Here is a 17,615-nt window from a genome sequence, read left to right on the forward strand (position 1 = left end):
CTGGCGCCGTAAAGGGGGATTTCAAACTCTCCCCCTCCCCCCACCGAAATTTTTCCATTTTGCATGCGTATATACGCACGCACGAGCATACATTAAGTAATAATTATTTAATATTTGGGGTTTAACGTCCCAAAACCACGATATGATTATGAGAGACGCCGTAGTGGAGGGCTCCGGAAATTTCGACCACCTGGGGTTCTTTAATGTGCACCTAAATCTAAGTACACGGGCCTCAACATTTTCGCCTCCATCGAATATGCAGCCGCCGCGGCCGGGATTCGATCCCGCGACCTTCGGGTCAGCAGTCGAGTACCATAACCACTAGACCACCGTGGCGGGGCTCACATGAAGTATGAACCCCCTCGAAAAAACTTCTGGCCACGCTACTGCGTGTGAGGATCTAAAAAACATGCACAAGCAAAAATTTGACCATCACAACTCGTATTAAGGCGAGAGCCTCATATGCCGCATCGGTCGGGATACCTTGAAGATACTCCGTCGGCGTTTGCCATTCAAAAGTGGTTTACAGACGTTATTCTGGAGATGAAAGTACAATCGAAAGTCGTCTTGCATTCGTTTTGTAATACCCGCCGCGGTGGTCTAGTAGTTATGGTGCTTGACTGCTGACCCGAAGGTCGCGGAATCGAATCCCGGCCGCGGCGGCTGCATTTTCGGTGGAGGCGAAAATGTTTGAGGCCCGTGTACTTGGACTTAGGTGCACGTTAAAGAACGCCAGGTGGTAGAAATTCCAGGAGCCCTCCACAACGGCGTCACTCATAATCATATCGTGGTTTTGGGACGTTAAACCCCAATAATTGTTATATTCGTTTTGTAATGGACTACCAGCAGGACGGAACTTACACGTTCAATTATACGTCCGAATTACGCAAGTGCGGAAAAACCCTACTGCGACCAACACGCTTTGCATACTGGTTTTACTGCCATCGTCCCCAATGCTATCGCGGTGTCAGGTTCAGGTTGCTTAAGGCGCGACATATCGGCACGATATTGCCATTACCTTGACACGTGCCTGCGGAAAACCAGACAAAGGATCGCGCACGCGCGCTTCCTGCTTATCTAAAAGAAATTGAACGACAGGCGAATTCTCCTCCGCGGTGTAAACAAGTCGCCGAGGCGAGAGAGAGAAGCGATACCGTAGAGTCCTTTCGGCCATCACCGACAAGTAGTCGAAGGTTAGCTAGGTAGTCCCCAGAACGTGAGTTCGTGACGCTCGACTCATTTCATTCATACGGGTGACACTATGGTGAACAGCTTAGTGCCAACTTTATTACTACTTCTGGGTGAGTTCTGCATCGCTTATTATTATTTATTATTGAAAAATAGCTTAAACGAACCCATCTGAACGCTTCTTTACGCTCCTTGAGGTTGTCCGCCGCGGTGGTGTAGCGGTTACGGTGCTCGGCTGTTGACCCGAAGGTCGCGGGTTCGACCCCGGCTACGGCGGTCCCATTTCAAAGAAGGCGAAAAGCTAGAGGCCCACGTGCTGTGCGGTGTCACTCCACGTTAAAGAATACCAGATGGTCCGGAGCCCTCCACTACGGTGTCTCATAATCACATCATAGTTTTGGGGACGTAAAACCTCAGATATTATTATTACTCCTTGAGGCGCACAGAACTTTGGCATGTGCCACGATCGCGCGCAAACTACAATTATTAGGCGATGCAGTCTAGTGTCCCTCAGTTTTTAAATAAATTTCAACTGACGATTGAGACCTTACTTTCGAGCAATGACTTGTACGCGCTTTTTGTATAATGCTTGTCATCATCTGGTGTTTTGCTTCATTTGGTTACATAATGTATGTAGTTTTCATCTGATATGCATTATTCAACAAATACTACTGTTGTTAGTTTCTGTGTGCATGACTTATTTACTTTTCCTAAAGTGTCGGCTATTCTTTAAAAACCTTGTATTGCAACTCAATCTTTGTGTACATGCTGTAGTTGCTTCTGCTAAAGTGTCCGCTGCTGGATACTGGGAGGCAGAGTTGCCAGATGCTAACAAGCGAATAATCATCACAAAAGAAGCCCCCCCCCCCCCACAAAAAAACAAAAAGCGGCGCGACTTTCACGAAGAATCCCAAAAAAGCGGAGATTTAATTAATTTTCCCATTCTTGAAAATATTTATCATTATGATAAAGAAATGTCCCTCAAATACGAAGGGTAGTTATCACTAGTTATCTTCTACAGCGAAAATATGCGCAACTATGAAGGAAAGCACATATTTACTTTTTAACATTGTCTGCAGGGTAGTCTCCATTCGGTTGAATGCACGTTTGCCAGTGCATGATTAACGCTCTTGTTGATTCCCCCAACGTACGTTTGACTTCAACACTCAACTACGCAGTCATCGGCAAACGCGCTATTGATGAACGTGACGATCTCTAAGATAAGTATATTTTCTGGCAAAATGCAAATAAGCCCAAAAAAAACGCGACAAGCGACTCGGCGAAAAAAGAAACCCAAGTCCGCTTATTATAAGCGGAACTGGTAACGGAACTCTGCTGGGAGGTCGGGCCAATCAAGCTACATGTATGTAGCTTTTTTTCCCATCTTCCCCACCACAGCTCACGTGCATTTTTTGTACTTTGTGTGGTAAATAAACCAACTTCAACGTCAACTAAAGAGAAAAAAGATTTTTCCCATATCAGTAAGTTACTCCTCCACATTCCAAAGTCACCACGCTTGGCGCCCGAAGACGCTTGGTAAGCGAGAAAACGCGTAAAAAAAGAAAATGCGGGTGGCGACGCCCCTTGAGATTCCCACACGAAATGTCGTGACGTCATAGATTTTGACGGCATGTCGATTCTAAATCACCAACTAGCCAAAGCTACCGTTCTATCAATGAAGAAGAGAACATACGGGCAGCAAACACCAATTAGGATTTTTTGGACAGACGCAAATAATTGAGAAAGATTTAATAAACCGTCGAGATTCAACCAGTGACAAACACTGAGGCCGCACGTTTCCGCTTCGACCCATCTGTAGGCAGTGCTTTTTTTTTTTTTTTGAGGGGCGATATTTAAAAAAATTTCATTCCTACTTCAAATTAAAGTTAAGATTGCCTTTTCTAATAACGTAGGTAAAGTTTGTCAGAAGTAACATGTACAATTGTGTGTTATGATGTACCTTAATCGTTTTTAGTGCGTCCTGAAAAAAATATACCAACTGCTTTTTGCAGGCGGAAGTAGTGATATTTTTCCGAGTGCACCGCTGGCCTGATAAAAGTATGCATATTTTATGTAATTGTTAGGGGGATACCGGGCGTTTCTCGGAACACTGTTTCGACAATAAACGTTTATTTCTCTCTCTCTCTCTCTCTCTCTCTCTCTCTACTTCTATGGGAATATTATAATCACTCAAAGCATTTATTATTGTGCATTCTCTATGGGTGCAGCCAATTTTCTGTGAACCGTTCTTTATTGCGACTAGTCACCATGTTTCAAGATACAATTCCCTGTTATAATTAAGTCGATATAGACATCATGTCTATAACTGTGCACTGCTCAGTAAACCACTTCACGCCCTAAGGGGTTTTTACCGCGGCTTTAACTAGAATCCTTACACCCTAGAATAAAAGCATTTTCACGAATCCAAACACCCATATCAAGTGGCGCTTCCTATCGTGTAAACCCCCTCATTACTGAAAAACAAGGGCCACCAGACACGTAACATCCAGTGACATGACCAACACACAACCATACCTACAAACATAGCGAATTAAAACACCACACAGACAGACCGCGAGCGCTACACAGCTATACGGCCATACACTGACCAACTGGTATATACGCCCTGAGATCTTGATCTGCCATTCAACGCCGGTGGGAAAATTTCCGTTCTGCTTAATTAAACAATAAACATTGGCAGAATACGAGTTAATTTGTGATAAGATTGTATGTAGCTTTAAAATTGACATATGTGTTAATCTAAACTCGCCTAATATTCAACTTTATTTTTAATTAGCAACTTCCAATCATCACCAACATTCAGTCGTATTGGCCACCGACGTTTCGACGACTCATAACACCTTCGCCTCCTGAAGGGCGTTTTAGGTAGAACGTTAACCCTTACGCAAACCAAAAGCGTACTTGAAGAAGCAAGACACCCTTAAATCCCTTTTTTTCCACATTCTTGTTTGGCAAAAGGGTGTTTCAGGTGCTTGAAACCGTTTTAAAGTTACAAAGTGGTTTACAGTGTGCCGTTGACCCTCCGGCTTTTGCTCCCAGCATATTCAGGAACGCAAGCTGCCTGGAGTGGCCAGTCTGAGGCAAATTACTTCCTGGACGACATGCTGACCTATCCAGAGGACAATTATACACTGCCAGACTTTGGTCTCGATGTAGATATCCTGGTAAGTTCAGCTCAAGTGCATCATGTGCTGTGGCGCTGACAATTTTGACGTGTAATTCTAGATTGGTTCTATATGGTTCAAACGAGGTTAAGGTGTAATGAAGAAAAGGGAAAGGAAAGGCAAAAGGAAATCTATAGCTTCGGCTACAAATTTGCAAACCAATTTGCAAAGCAAATTGCAAAGCAAAAGTGATCAGTTTTGTGTGCGCGTGTGCGTGATATCTGGCATAGGTATTCGTTAGCAATTCTTCGTTCAGCGATATAAGCATGCGCGTTACAGAATTTTCGAACGATGCTGCCGAGAACGATTATAAACGCCGATATCAGTGCTGTATTTGTCGAGAATTGCTTGAACCTTGATTAATCCACCAAATTCTGGTAAACAAATGGCAGAATCCCTTCTTTGCACACAGGTCGATGACTTCCTCGACTACGTCCAGTTCGAGTTTTCAAACGGGACTGCCAGCCGCTTCCGGAGGCGGGTTCAGCGCCAGGGAGATTGCCACAACCCGTACGGACAGCGGGTAGCCTGCAACCTCAACCTGCCGGGTCTCTACGTCCGCTACGGCGTCGTCCGCGCCGTCAGTTCTAGCGGCGACAAGTTCACTACAGCCGAACTTTTCCTCAGCTCCGGCTCTGCTGTAATCGAGATGAGCTTCCCGAGAGGTACGTTCAACGCAAGAAGTTGTTAGTGCACGTGTCCCAAAGAAATGATCATTCGAAGAAAAAAAAAGTCCGAGAAATAAGCTGTCGCACGGGTGTTTTCGCTCATTATTTTTGCTTTTACTCTTCGTGAATGGAATAAGTTGCTTGCGTGTGTTGTCGATGTTCCCGCAGATGCATTTTATTCTTCATTACGCGATGTGTGACTTGGGTGAATGCAGGGGAACAGATGCGCGAACGTACTTCGCTGTTTCGATTGCACAACTGTCTGATATTTTTTTCTACCCCCCTTTGCAATAATGCCTACTTGGGCGATGTAGGCTAAATAAATAAATAAAATAAATAAATAAATAAATAGTTGTACCGTGAAAACCTCAGTCGCTCATGCCTTTGCCTAAGACGAATCGAAGGCGAGAGCCATTTTCTTCTTATTTTTGTGCTCAGCCTATGTGTTGATCCGTAGGATATATAAATGGGTTACGTTAGTTAAAGGGGCCCTGCAACACTTTTCGAGCATGCTCAAAAAGCGCTGCCGATCGGTAGTCGAGGCTCCCGAGAACACGCGAGCCAAATATTATAGCGATGCGCACGGCCTGGAATTTACAATAAATTCTCAAAGTCAGCTGAAAATCGCTCCCTCTTCTCTCGACAAATGATGTATTAGTCCGCAAAATATGACGCGATTGTCGGCAGTTCCACCATTGGCTGATGTTATAACGATAACGATGATCACGATAACACCCTCATTATTATTTTCGTTGTTAATTTTGAGTTCAATAAGTAGATAATATGTATGTTTATATTCTGTTATCGCGTTAAAAACACCGAACAAACATTAATATTAGCACTTCCGGTCTCACCGACAGCTCGTCTGCTCGTAGTTGCGTGGTTCCGTTTTCTTCGCCATGCGCAGTGCCGAAAACGTGAATATTTCTGTGCTTTTGACCATCGCCGGTTGCTGTTGAGAGTGGCAGCCGTTCGAGTGTTGCCTCGTCAGCTGGGAACTGCATCGTCGGCACGTTCTCACGACCGACCGAGGCAGCCGTGCAGCATGTCTCCGATAACAATGCTGGCGTCCGGTAATGGCGGCGCTTCGGGGTCGTCTGCCAGTGCCGTCTTACGAGGCGGTGTATCGGAGTATGGGCCGAAACCGATCTCAGCTGTCATTCATTCCAAACGAGCGCGCAGGTTTGCTTCCATGGTTGGCAAAGCGATGAAAACACTACGGCGTTCGAGGTGCACACCCAACATTACCAAACCGACGCGCAGTTTTCAAGCACGCGCGATACGGCTCCGCTCGACGAGAACGACGCAAGCCGACCGGAAGTGGCGGCACAGACCACGTGATTGCGCCCAGCTGTCAGAGAGAAAAAAATGAAGAAAAAATTTCCGCCGGCGCTCTTGGGCGGAGCCTCGCTCGTCTGCGCTCCCTCCCTCGACTCGCTGCCTAGCTCTCCGCGCGCTCGCTGCGTTGAGTTGAGGGAGAAAGCTGCGGAACGTGATCTCTATAATTTGGTAACACCACTTAGACTTGACGGATTCGAAAAATTTTTGCGGCATATGACTCGTGAAGAGTCATACGTCTATAATAAGACTATTCCAATATAACTAAGAAAGGTGTTGCAGGGCCCCTTTAAGGCAAGGATAGATTAGGTATATAAAACAAAGATGATAACGCGAACGTAAATAAAAGCAAATTATTTACATTTAAGCAATTCAAAAATTCTAATTGGAAGTGATGTGCAGACCTTAGGCAGGATGTCCAGACCGAGGCAACTGTAATCCTTAAGTCGTCTTAAGCAGGGGCGTAGCCAGAAATTTTTTTCGGAGGGGGGGGGGGGGGGGGTCAACCATACATTATGTATGTTCGTGCGTGCGTTTGTATGTGTGCGTGTATATATGCGCAAGCAAAATTAAAAAATGGGGGGGGGGTTGAACCCCCCAACCCCCCCCCCTTTCGCTTCGCCGCTGGTCTTAAGAGCTATAAGGATTACACAACCCGCTATAAGGATTACACAATTACATAACCCCTAAGTGGTTTCAAGGGTTATATGCGCTATTTTAAGAGCATCAAGTGGACGAAAAGTTACCTTGCACTGGGGAACGAGAAACATCATGCAAGGCAATGCAGGGCATCGGGGAATCTGGTTAAAGGAATGGTAGCCTGTATTGCAGCATTTGATAGCTGTGGATTGAAGTGACAGCAAGTAACATCTGATGTTAACTATATATCTTCGTGCTTGCGGCTTCGTGCTCTTTGGTTACCGTTGAGTTTTGTCTTTTGTTTCGGATAAGAGAGCGGCTCGTTGGGAACCTCGTGAGCTGATATGAATGGCCAGCCTAAAAGAGTCAAGGCGGTGAAGTGGGACTGCTGAACTTTTGCTGAACTTCGTCTTGCGACAAGGCGGCTGCAGACCACACGGAGCCGAAAGAACGAAGCTTAACCAAATCCATCCCCTACCCACCATTCTCATGCTGGCTGAAGTGCCATGCGTTGCAGCTCCCGTACACAATAGCGCCACATCTAACTCTGGTGTACTGTTATCGAACTCCGCACACACACGCTTGCACATGAATGCTTAATCGCTGCCGTTTTTTTCTTCGGTTCCAGGTGGAAAGAGCAAGGTGGAGTCGTTCCGGGTTAAGGATATCAAAATGAGCATGCGAAACCTTCCAGAGGTGCTCGTCAGTGCAGAAACGGACAAGGTTTTCGTAGAAAAGACGATCGAGAACTGCGAGAGGATACTGTGGCGATGCCTACAGAACGATTACGCAGCCTTTTTAGCAGCTTTAATTGCGAGAAGAGATTCCATTGGCATATAAAAGCATAATGCAGTGTTCCAACTATATGAGTGTGTCATCGGGTGGTGGAAAAAAAAAACTCACAGGACCCCATATGCATTCGCCTCGAAAGCGACAACCATCTTCTTCTTTACCTAGTCAGTCGATGTATTGACTCTCCCCTGACACTCTCCGAGATATTTCTGCAGTTAACGTGGTTGTCCACTGCCTCCATGATCGGAGGCATTGCAAGCTTTCTGCTAGGGGTATGCGAATATTCGAGTTTCGAATTCGAATCGAATAGTGCGTAATCGAATAATTCGATTCGACTTTCGAATAGCTAGTATTCGAAGTTTCGAATAATTCGACAGTACGAATATTTAAACGTGACAAAAGCCAATGGTGCAACTTGGTTAGGGTGGGGTGGCAAAAACTAAAGCTAACATCGTCACAGTAGGCCTTTTGTTAAAGCTTTCACTGACATCCTGGTTCAAAAGGGAGCGCATGCTGATCTTAAAGGAGATTATGTCATTTCCGCACCTAGAAAAACACATGAGAAAACTGTCAAGCCCTTCACAACTTCGTTCGCGAAACGAAGGCACATACCTCTTGCGTAGTTCGGTCGCGTATGTCGCAAGCGCCGTAAAACGTCCTGACTTTGGCCTGCGATACCCTCGGTCATTGGCTTTGCATGTTAAAATTTGTTCACGCTGGGCAGCCGCCACTGCCGCACCGAACGAGTCGTTCAGAAACTTCCATCGTTTCGGCACGCAAGTAAAACGCTGCTGTGAACGGGCGCCCGAAGATTCTTGGGCCCGGAGCACCGGTGGCGATGAAGCAGGACATTACCGTTGTCCGATGAGCCGTATTGCGCGACCATGAGGAAAGAAAATAGGCCCCCGTACCTCCCTCTGTGAGGAGTTTAGGAGTGGCGCTGCTGACCGGAACGGCGGCTCTTCTATCAACATGCTTGCGCACCCATAAAAACTGAAACAAAAGCCACACTCGAAGAAGTGCGTAATATAACTGTCGGCACGCCGTAGCGTCCCTGATTTTTCCTTTGTCTTGCCGTAACTGGCGATATACATTTCGTGTAAATATACTATTCGATATTCGATTCGATATTCGATATTTTTGGCCACTGTTCGGCACTATTCGATTGGAATTCGATTCGAGGTAAAATTTCACTATTCGCACACCCCTACTTTCTGCACTTCACCTTGATTTACACTGCCTCCGTGATCGGCTCACCCCTGAACAAGCGACGACGTCATGTGACGTCACATAACGTCGTAACGATGACGTGACATTACATGACGTGATAGTGGCATCATCATGACGTCACACATTTTGGCAATCTGTGGCGTCATCATGGCGTCATATTGTGGTGTCTTCACACGTACAGATGTAATAGACCTAGCCCACCTGCACTAACTGGTCTGAATAGATTGTCTCTCTTTCTCTGTTCGTTTTTTAACAGTTAGGTTTTTAAATGAATATTTGAACTGTGTTTCACGCAAACATCTTTACAAAGATTAGCGATGCTGTTTCCGCCACCACTTTATCGCGCAAAATACTTGGGACTGCCAGGACATGATGTCTTAGATCGAGTACGTAGAATGCCGCTGACACCATCGACAAAAACGCTATTTTTTAAAATTACATTCAGAGACCTTGCCTGTGAAGACTTGGCTTCGTTCAAGAGACATTTTTGTGTCGTCCGTTGATTGTCCTCTGCGTGATGTGCCAGAAACAATTGAACATTGTTTTATAAGCTGCAGAGATGCAATCTTATTTTGGGATGTGCTCCAACGAACTCTTCAAAAAGACTTTGTGCTAAATCCACATTCCGTGCGCTATCTCTTGCCAGCGAGTTGTAATGACGTAGCATTCGACATGCTTCTTCTCATTGGAATGCATAGCCTGTGGAAGACGCGCATGTTGCAGAGAAACGCAGAGCCGATAATTTCCTCAACAGCCCACTTCATTAAGATGGTCACATCAGCTAAGAGATGTATAGTACGAGCAAACCAAAGTCAGCAAGAATGGTATACGGCATTAGTGAGGTGCTTATCCTTACCGCTGTTCTAGCATATAATTGGAAAAGGCCGTTACTATAGCGTTACTTGATGTATTCGCTATAGAGATGATTGCGAATTCTATAGTGCCGTCTGTTAGTCATTGTGTCACGATAAGAGCATAATAAACATATTAGTTCTTTGTCTGTATTGAATTGCGTTGAAGTGCCATGTGTATGTTGAATAAATACCATGAAAGAAAAAAAAAAAGAGTGGATAGCCGAGTTGTTAGGACGCTCGCCTTCGGATCGAGGGTATGCGGATTCCAATCCCGCCTCGTGGACAATTTTTTTTTTTTTGCAGAAATTTTTCTCTTTCTCATTCTTTATATCTTTCTTGAAGTCTCTCTATTTGTTTATCTCTCTCTGTACTCGTTCTCAGATAGCCGCACAGTGGCACATACACGTTAAGATTATGATAGTTTTCTGCGATCGACTCACAAGGAACGATTTGCTAAACAACTCCGCTGTTAAATAGAAACACGGTTCCTTACACATCCGCCTAATGCGACTCCAAGGCGAGAGCCAACTCCTTCATCTACTTTCTTTCATTCGTCTATTGTATTGACTCTCCCCCCCCCCCCCCCCCCCCCCCCCCACCCTCGAGGCTACCTACACCTCACGTTGCACTGCCTCCGGGATAGGCCACATTTAACCAAGCGATGATCTCAGTAAGGTAAAAAGTTGGGCGAGTTGGTGTTGGTTCATGATAAACGGAAGGGCGCGATAATACGGTACACAATGAAGAAGATGGACACGGGACGACGCGCGTCGTCCCGTGTCCATCTTCTTCATTGTGTACCGTATTATCGCGCCCTTCCGTTTATCAAGCGATGATGTAACGAATACGTCACTAGGTGACGTCGTGATACCATGTCATATCACAACACCTTCATATGACGTCATGATATCTTCGTGTGACATTTGGTCATGTATCGTTTGGTGCACCGACGGACGCTCTCATTTACTTAAGCAGCACGTGTTTTTCAAGGCGAAAGTCTTACCCCCGTATTCAGAAATGCTCCTTCACTTGAACTTGACTTGCAACCGCCTTCAAAATTGACCGTCGGAGTCGGCGGCGTCAACGCGCTGCTCAAGGCGGTGGCAAGTCAAGTTCAAGTCGAGCAGCGTTTCTGAATACGGGGGTTAGATTCCTCATCAAACGCCAAAATTGACCGTCGGAGTCGGCGGCGTCAACACAAGTGATGCAGAAAATCATGACGCGATGACGTCACCATAAGCGTCATCATGATGTCACAAATCACCAAAATTTGTAACGCCATCGTGACGTCACGTAACGGGACGTCACATGGTGAAGTCATAACACGATATCGTCCCTTGGTCAAAGGTGGGCCGATACCGGAGGCAGAGCAAAAGCTGGTTAAGTGCAGAAAGGCTGCAATGCCTTCGATCCTGAAGGCAGTGAAAAAAAACACGGCTGATCCCTCCGTCATAGGAATCGGTATAACACGAAAGTGAAACGTGTCTTCACAGAAGTAGTGCTTTTTGCGTAGTGATATATGACATCTTGTACAATAATGTCTATTGGTGTTTGGCAGCTATAGCACCGTTTGGCGTGGATGCATCCACGCTGACGCCTAGTGGCATATCTCCATCGCGACGACTAACGACCATGATCATGATTTAAACGTTGTCGTAGCTGAAGTTCTTAGTATATACCTGGACACAGCGTGTCGTGAATCCCGCGCAAAGATGAGATCAACAAGCACATAAGAACACTGGTACACGTTATGCACTTCTTCAAAGCGTCGTCAATTAAGGAGAGAAACGTCATGGTGTGCGCTCCCGAGTAATAGGGTAACCTACGCCTGTGCTCATGCACACACTACCACACTGCGCTTCAGCAACACGGGAGGCAGAAGTCCGCAGCTTGAGCCGTGAATGCGCGCAGGCGTTTCACGTCCCGCTGGCCTTTGTCTCGCTCCACCAAGGCACGAAATTCACCAGTCGACAACGTTGTCTTTACGTAGCGCTTACTGCAGCAGTTTTATTAGTCGGTGCTATCGCACTGGAAGCAGTCGGCGGCGGCGAAACACCGTTGGTGCATGTGGAAGCTGCACTACTACAACGAGCCGTCACACGCTAACACGAAGCGAAAGGCAAAGAAAGTAACTGCGTCTAGGGCGACTCCCCGATGCTAGCGCGGCCATTGTTTTTCGCTGGCATCGAGACGCTTTAACAATGGCATTGCTTGCTGGCGCGCAACCTCCGAAGCTATGCTTTAACTGCGTCGTCACCGAATCGTACTCTACATCGGCGCTAGTAAGTGTCATGCCACATTACTTCACTTCCCCGCTCACAGACGGCGGCACCACCCCGCCCCGCCTAGCCGCGCCAACAGAGAACACCATGCGAGAGAGAATGTCTGAGAGACACAAGGCGCGTTTGTGGAGATGCGTGCATCTGCATCGGTAGCTTTGTTGGCAAAGCGCCGGGCGCTTATCGTAGCCGCCAAGAAGTCGTAGGTTCGATTCCGGCGGGGAACTATTTCTTAGTTTTTCTTTCTCATCTGTTAAAGCAACTTATCAACGTCATATCCGCGACGGAAGTACGTCACTAAAGTCTTGGTGCACCCCGGAATAAAACACTTTCTCGTTAAAATCACGTTAGGTATAGAAATCTTTCGGAGCTGGGTAAGGTCATGCAGGATTAGCACATCGACTGAGAAGAAGAAAAAGGAAGATGGCTTTCGCTTCTTGTCGCCTTAAGTGAATACAAAAGGGACCCTGTGAGTTTTGACACACGTGTTTCTTGCTGACACCACCGCTGACAAGGTCTCGCCAAATATCGTGGGTCTCGCCAAATCTGGCAGAGCCTCTTCACTCACGCGACATATAAAGCTTTGGTTTTAACAAATGTCCGAATCCCTTCTTTATGCACAGGATGACGACGGCTTCCTGGACTACGCTCAGTACGCGTTTTCCAACGGGAGCGCCAGCCGCTTCCAGAGGCGGGTTCAACGCCAGGGAAGCTGTCGCAACCCGTTCGGACGGTCGTTCGTCTGCGACGTCAACCTGGCTGGTCTCTACGTCCGCTACAGCGTCGTCAGGCTCGTTAAGCCTAGCAGCGACAAATTCATTACCGCCGAACTTTTCGTCAACAACGGCTCGGCCGTAGTCAGGATGAGCTTCCTGCAAGGTACGTCCTACCCAACGTGTTGTTCATGCATAAGACCTTTCACTGCTTACAAATATAGGCCCTGGACGGCTTCCGTCACTGACCTTTCTATTATAGAGTTTTAGTGCCGTGTATCCTAAACCGTTTGCGTACGCACGCTCCCGCGTTCCCTTGTACTTCCAGCCGCACCCAAGGAGAATACAAATTAATTCAAGGGCGTACGTCCGTAAGCCGATTTAGGGCCCCGGCACTAAATCTCTCGATTGTTATAGCAGGAAGATTTAACCCTTTGTATGCCACAGCCAATCTAGTTGCGCAAGTAAATATTTTTTTGCGTTTATAAACCGAAAACCTGTAAAATTTAGCTTTAGTTCTAGATGAAAACAAGTGTCCACATATGTGGACGCTGGGAACACCAGTTACTCTAGGTCCATCATCCTTCTTCATCGAAGATGGGAAGTTTGCTTGCCGACGACTGTTTCAACGCATTAATCATTATCACCATTACTACTTGCCATAACCAACGCCTTCATCATCAGTTCAATGCGTTCATCATTATCATCATCATAATCAACAACGTTCACGTGGCCGCTCTCTAACGGCTCTGATTCAACACTTCCATCGTCGTTCATTAGCGCCATAATCAACGCGTTAATCATCATCTTCAACGCTTTCATCATCTATCGCCATTCAGGACCCATTTGCTTGCCCACAGCTCTAATTAAACGTGTTCGTCATCATCTTTATTGTTGTTGATCATCATTACAAATGCGTTCATAGTTACGCTCGAACTGAATGCTTTCGTCATCAGCAGTAGCATTGTTGAAGAGGCCTTTGCTTGTTGATGGTTCTGATTCAATGCGTTAATTATTGGTGCTCGCCAAATCGGAACATTCGCTTCTGCTAGTCAGCTCTAAAATTACGGCATGTACGTCTTCATCACTTAACCCACGTCCCGAATAAAGCAAATAAATTTTAAACATAACTTCTATAATAATAATATAATATCTGGGGTTTAATGTCCCAGAACTACGATATGATTATGAGAGACGCCGTAGTGGAGGGCTTCGGAAATTTCGACTACCTGGGGTTCTTTAAAGTGCACCTAAATCTAAGTACACGGGCCTCAAACATCTTCGCCCCCATCGAAAATGCAGCCGCCGCGGCCGAGATTCCATCCCGCGACCTTAATTAAACATAACTTCTAAAAGGCGCATTTAGCTATATTACAGATAATGTTTTGTGTAGAGCCGCACGGCAACGAAGCGGGTCTTACTACCATGCGGCATTCAATCCGCTTCTTACACGAACTCGGTATGCATGGCGTCCACAAACGTGGATGCCGCAGCGACAACTCAGCTTACAAAACTTTGGTCGCTCACAGTGCAACGATACTCACACAAAAACAAGATAAACCCTTCTTTTTTCGGATAAAGCCGAATAATTTAAAAACTCTTACAAATTTAGAGCGAACTTATCAAAAAGATGTAGGCATACATCTCTATAGGCGACTTGAGAACACCATTGTTCTGTGCGCACTTACCGCTGTTTGTTCACAGAAATGGACCCAGATATTTTTATGAAATTCTGAAGTAATGCCAACATTTCAAATCAATTTTTAAGGCAATGCGTTGGCTAGTCTGATCCCACTTCACTTATATGTTTTGTCCACGTATGTGAACGCTGGGATGCGTAGCCAGAAATATTACTCGCAGAGGAGGAGGAGGAGGAGGAGGAGGAGAGGGCGAGGAGGGGGGGGGGGGAGAGTTGCATGTGCGCGCGTAAATTGCCACGCGGGCTTTTTCAGTTAATTTTATGCAACTGGTTCGTTACACGCTTAACCACTGCCTTGCGCAAACCGCTAGCGAATCTCTGGGAAAATGTTAGATTATTTCAAAATCTTCTAATAGGCTTGAGCGCGCAAACACGAACAGTTGAGTTTATCCTGGAACTAACGCGGCCACCAGCGATAAGGCTTGAATGTTCGATGCCGCATGTATAAATACTGACGCGCCTAACCGCAGATCGGATTATCGAAGGCCGTCGCTCTGTTCGCCGTTATCAGTGTACAGCGTGCATTGCTTGTACTTTGACTTCTCGTTTCCCGGGCGCAAGTTCGCCAAAATAAAAAGTTTCGTGTTGAGCACACCGACTGCTGCCTATGTCAACGTCACGACAACGTGACAATATGCATGTATATACATACAAACCGGAAAAATTTCGAGGGTGGTTTAGTGGCGTAGCTAGGGTGTGCTTTGCAAGCACCCTCCCTAGCTACGCGACTGCTTGCTTGCCTCGTGTTTACACTTGGGAGGTTGAATATGGTGTTATCCACTATACACTATGGTACACACAAGAGCGCTTAATCACTCCCTTTGACTTTTTTATCCAGGTGAGAAGAGCAAGTTGGAATCGTTCCGGGTTGATGATCTCAAGATGACCATGCGCAGGCTTCCAGAAGTACTCGTCAGCGCCGACGTGGACAAGGTTTTCGCGGAAAAGACGACCTCGAAGTGCGAGCAGATACTGCGGCGACTCTTAGAGGGCGATTACGCAAGCCTTCTAGGAACTATAATTGGGAACAAGACCTCCATTTCCATATAAGGGCGTAATCAGTGTCCCAACCCTCCGAGCGTTTCATCGGGCTGTACAAAATAAGAAAAAAAAGCCCGCAGGGTCTCTTATGCATTCGCCTAAGACAACACGAAGGCGAAAGCCATCTTTTTTTTTTTTTCTTCTCAGTCGACGTATTGATCCTGCCCCGCCACCCTCCGAAAGCTGTCTGCACGTAGCGTGGTTTTGCACTGCATCCATGGTCGTCGCACCTTTGACCAAGCGACGATATAACGTGATAATGTGATCCTGTGACGTCACGTTATGTGAAGTCACAACCACGTCATAGTGATCTCATTACAACGTCACAAATTTTGACGATATTTTGACCGGGCTACAGTCCTCCCCTCTCGAAATTTTTTCGTGCTGTCATGTACCGCCGACCAAACCAGGCACCTGCGCTGGAAAACATCTGGATTTTTTCCTGAATTCCTTTCCACAGTCGAAAAGACCCTTCGGCGCGAACGTTGCTGATTTGGGCTGGCTGTCCTCGCAATGCACATGGCGGCCCTGTAACTGGCTGCGCAATGCATGATCACCAGAAATAATCTGCAAACAGAGTCGTAGTGCCATGGATTGCCATGTTGCGATGCAGCGACTCGCTCATTAACGGGCTCCGCTCTCCCACGCACAGACGTGACACCGCGAATGAGTAACTGTTGTTGACTATCCGGACGCTAAGCTATAGAGACGGTACTGTGAATACACCGTTGCGGCGGCGACGTCTTGAACAATGAAAGGACTACATCGTGCTAGCGGAGGGCCCGAAAAGGGGGGGTAATCTTCGACAGTTGGCCAGGGACGTTTCGTTCTCTTGCTCCTGTACGGACAGCGGGGAGTCGTTTTCGACAGAGTCTTCGTCTTTTTACCTAATACCCCTCACACGGGGGTAAAAAGTACAATACTTCACAGTAAGCCCATTTCGTTGCTCTGAAGGACACATTGAAGAAATGTTGCGCCGATAACACACGGCATCGCCCTATGTTCCCTAGGTGATTCGTGGCCTCCGCGATTAGCTGCGGTTTCTCAAGTGAGCACCACAAAAAAGAGAGTGAGAGAAGAAAAAAAAGAGGGGCTGCTCGTTAAATAAGCAGGAGATGATGATGATGATGATCATGATGATGATGATGATGATGATTAATTGGTTTTTGTAGCGCAAGGGCCAGGGTTGGCCAAAGAGCGCCATATCTTTTGGTATGGTGTTAGCAGTGACCAATGACTTTTTTTTTTTTTTTATGATGGGGTGTAACATGGCTGTATAGAGGCCCTAAAATCACGCGCTATATCGAAGCGTTATATATATTTATATATACATATATATAGTGATCTATGGGTGTCGAATGAATGACAAGCGATGATGGTTTCAGCAAATGAAAAAAAAATGTAATGAGCTAAGCTGCCTTTCAAGGCCTTTGAGCCCAAAGGCCGCGAGACAGGCGCTTCCTTGATACAACTACCGCAGCAGCCACCTCTGTTGTGAGGTCGCGCTACGGTTTCCCAGGGAATATAGCGTGAAAATTATCTATGTCTTTTAAAAATCCAAAAAGTGACTCGCACTTAAAGAGAGGTTCCCTGCCTATAAACATGGCAGGATGGAGTGGGATTTAATGTCGATATGATAATTGAAAATGCTTTCTACTCTTATTGTCTAGTTCTGGACATTGCAGCAGGATATGAAGCACAGTAAGAGTCTCGCCACATTTATCACATAAGGGAGGGTCACTACAGGACAAGAGGTATGAGTGTGTGCTGTGTGTGTGTGTCCTATCCTAAGTCAGCAGAGTGTTGCTTCTGTGTGACGTACTTCAGATACCGCCGGCCAGTTACCAAGATGTGGCTTGATGAAATGCAGTTTATCTTGTGTTTCCCTATCCCATTGGCGCTGCCAGTAAGCCCTGAGCTTGTTTCTTACGAAGGGCTTCAGGTCCATTGCAAGGACAGTCATTACTGAGTTGACAGCGCTTGTGTGGA

General features: G+C 46.3%; 1 protein-coding gene across 2 annotated transcripts; it reads left to right on the plus strand.

Annotated features, from left to right (window-relative positions):
- The first annotated feature begins 1,126 nt into the window (after positions 1-1,126).
- LOC119400999 (uncharacterized) lies at positions 1,127-15,894 on the plus strand. Of its 2 annotated transcripts, none has more exons than XM_037667856.2 (4): positions 1,127-1,301; positions 4,249-4,373; positions 12,797-13,052; positions 15,424-15,894. In XM_037667856.2, the coding sequence occupies exons 1-4, from the start codon at positions 1,262-1,264 to the stop codon at positions 15,633-15,635; spliced, it is 633 nt and encodes a 210-aa protein (XP_037523784.1). In that variant the 5' UTR covers positions 1,127-1,261; the 3' UTR covers positions 15,636-15,894. The 2 variants fall into 2 exon arrangements, with proteins under 2 accessions (XP_037523784.1, XP_037523785.1); XM_037667857.2 differs by lacking the exons at positions 12,797-13,052; positions 15,424-15,894 and adding exons at positions 4,786-5,038; positions 7,647-7,874.
- The last annotated feature ends 1,721 nt before the right edge of the window (positions 15,895-17,615 follow it).

This window comes from Rhipicephalus sanguineus, chromosome 7 (genome assembly GCF_013339695.2).
Source record: "Rhipicephalus sanguineus isolate Rsan-2018 chromosome 7, BIME_Rsan_1.4, whole genome shotgun sequence".
Classification (NCBI taxonomy): domain Eukaryota; kingdom Metazoa; phylum Arthropoda; class Arachnida; order Ixodida; family Ixodidae; genus Rhipicephalus; species Rhipicephalus sanguineus.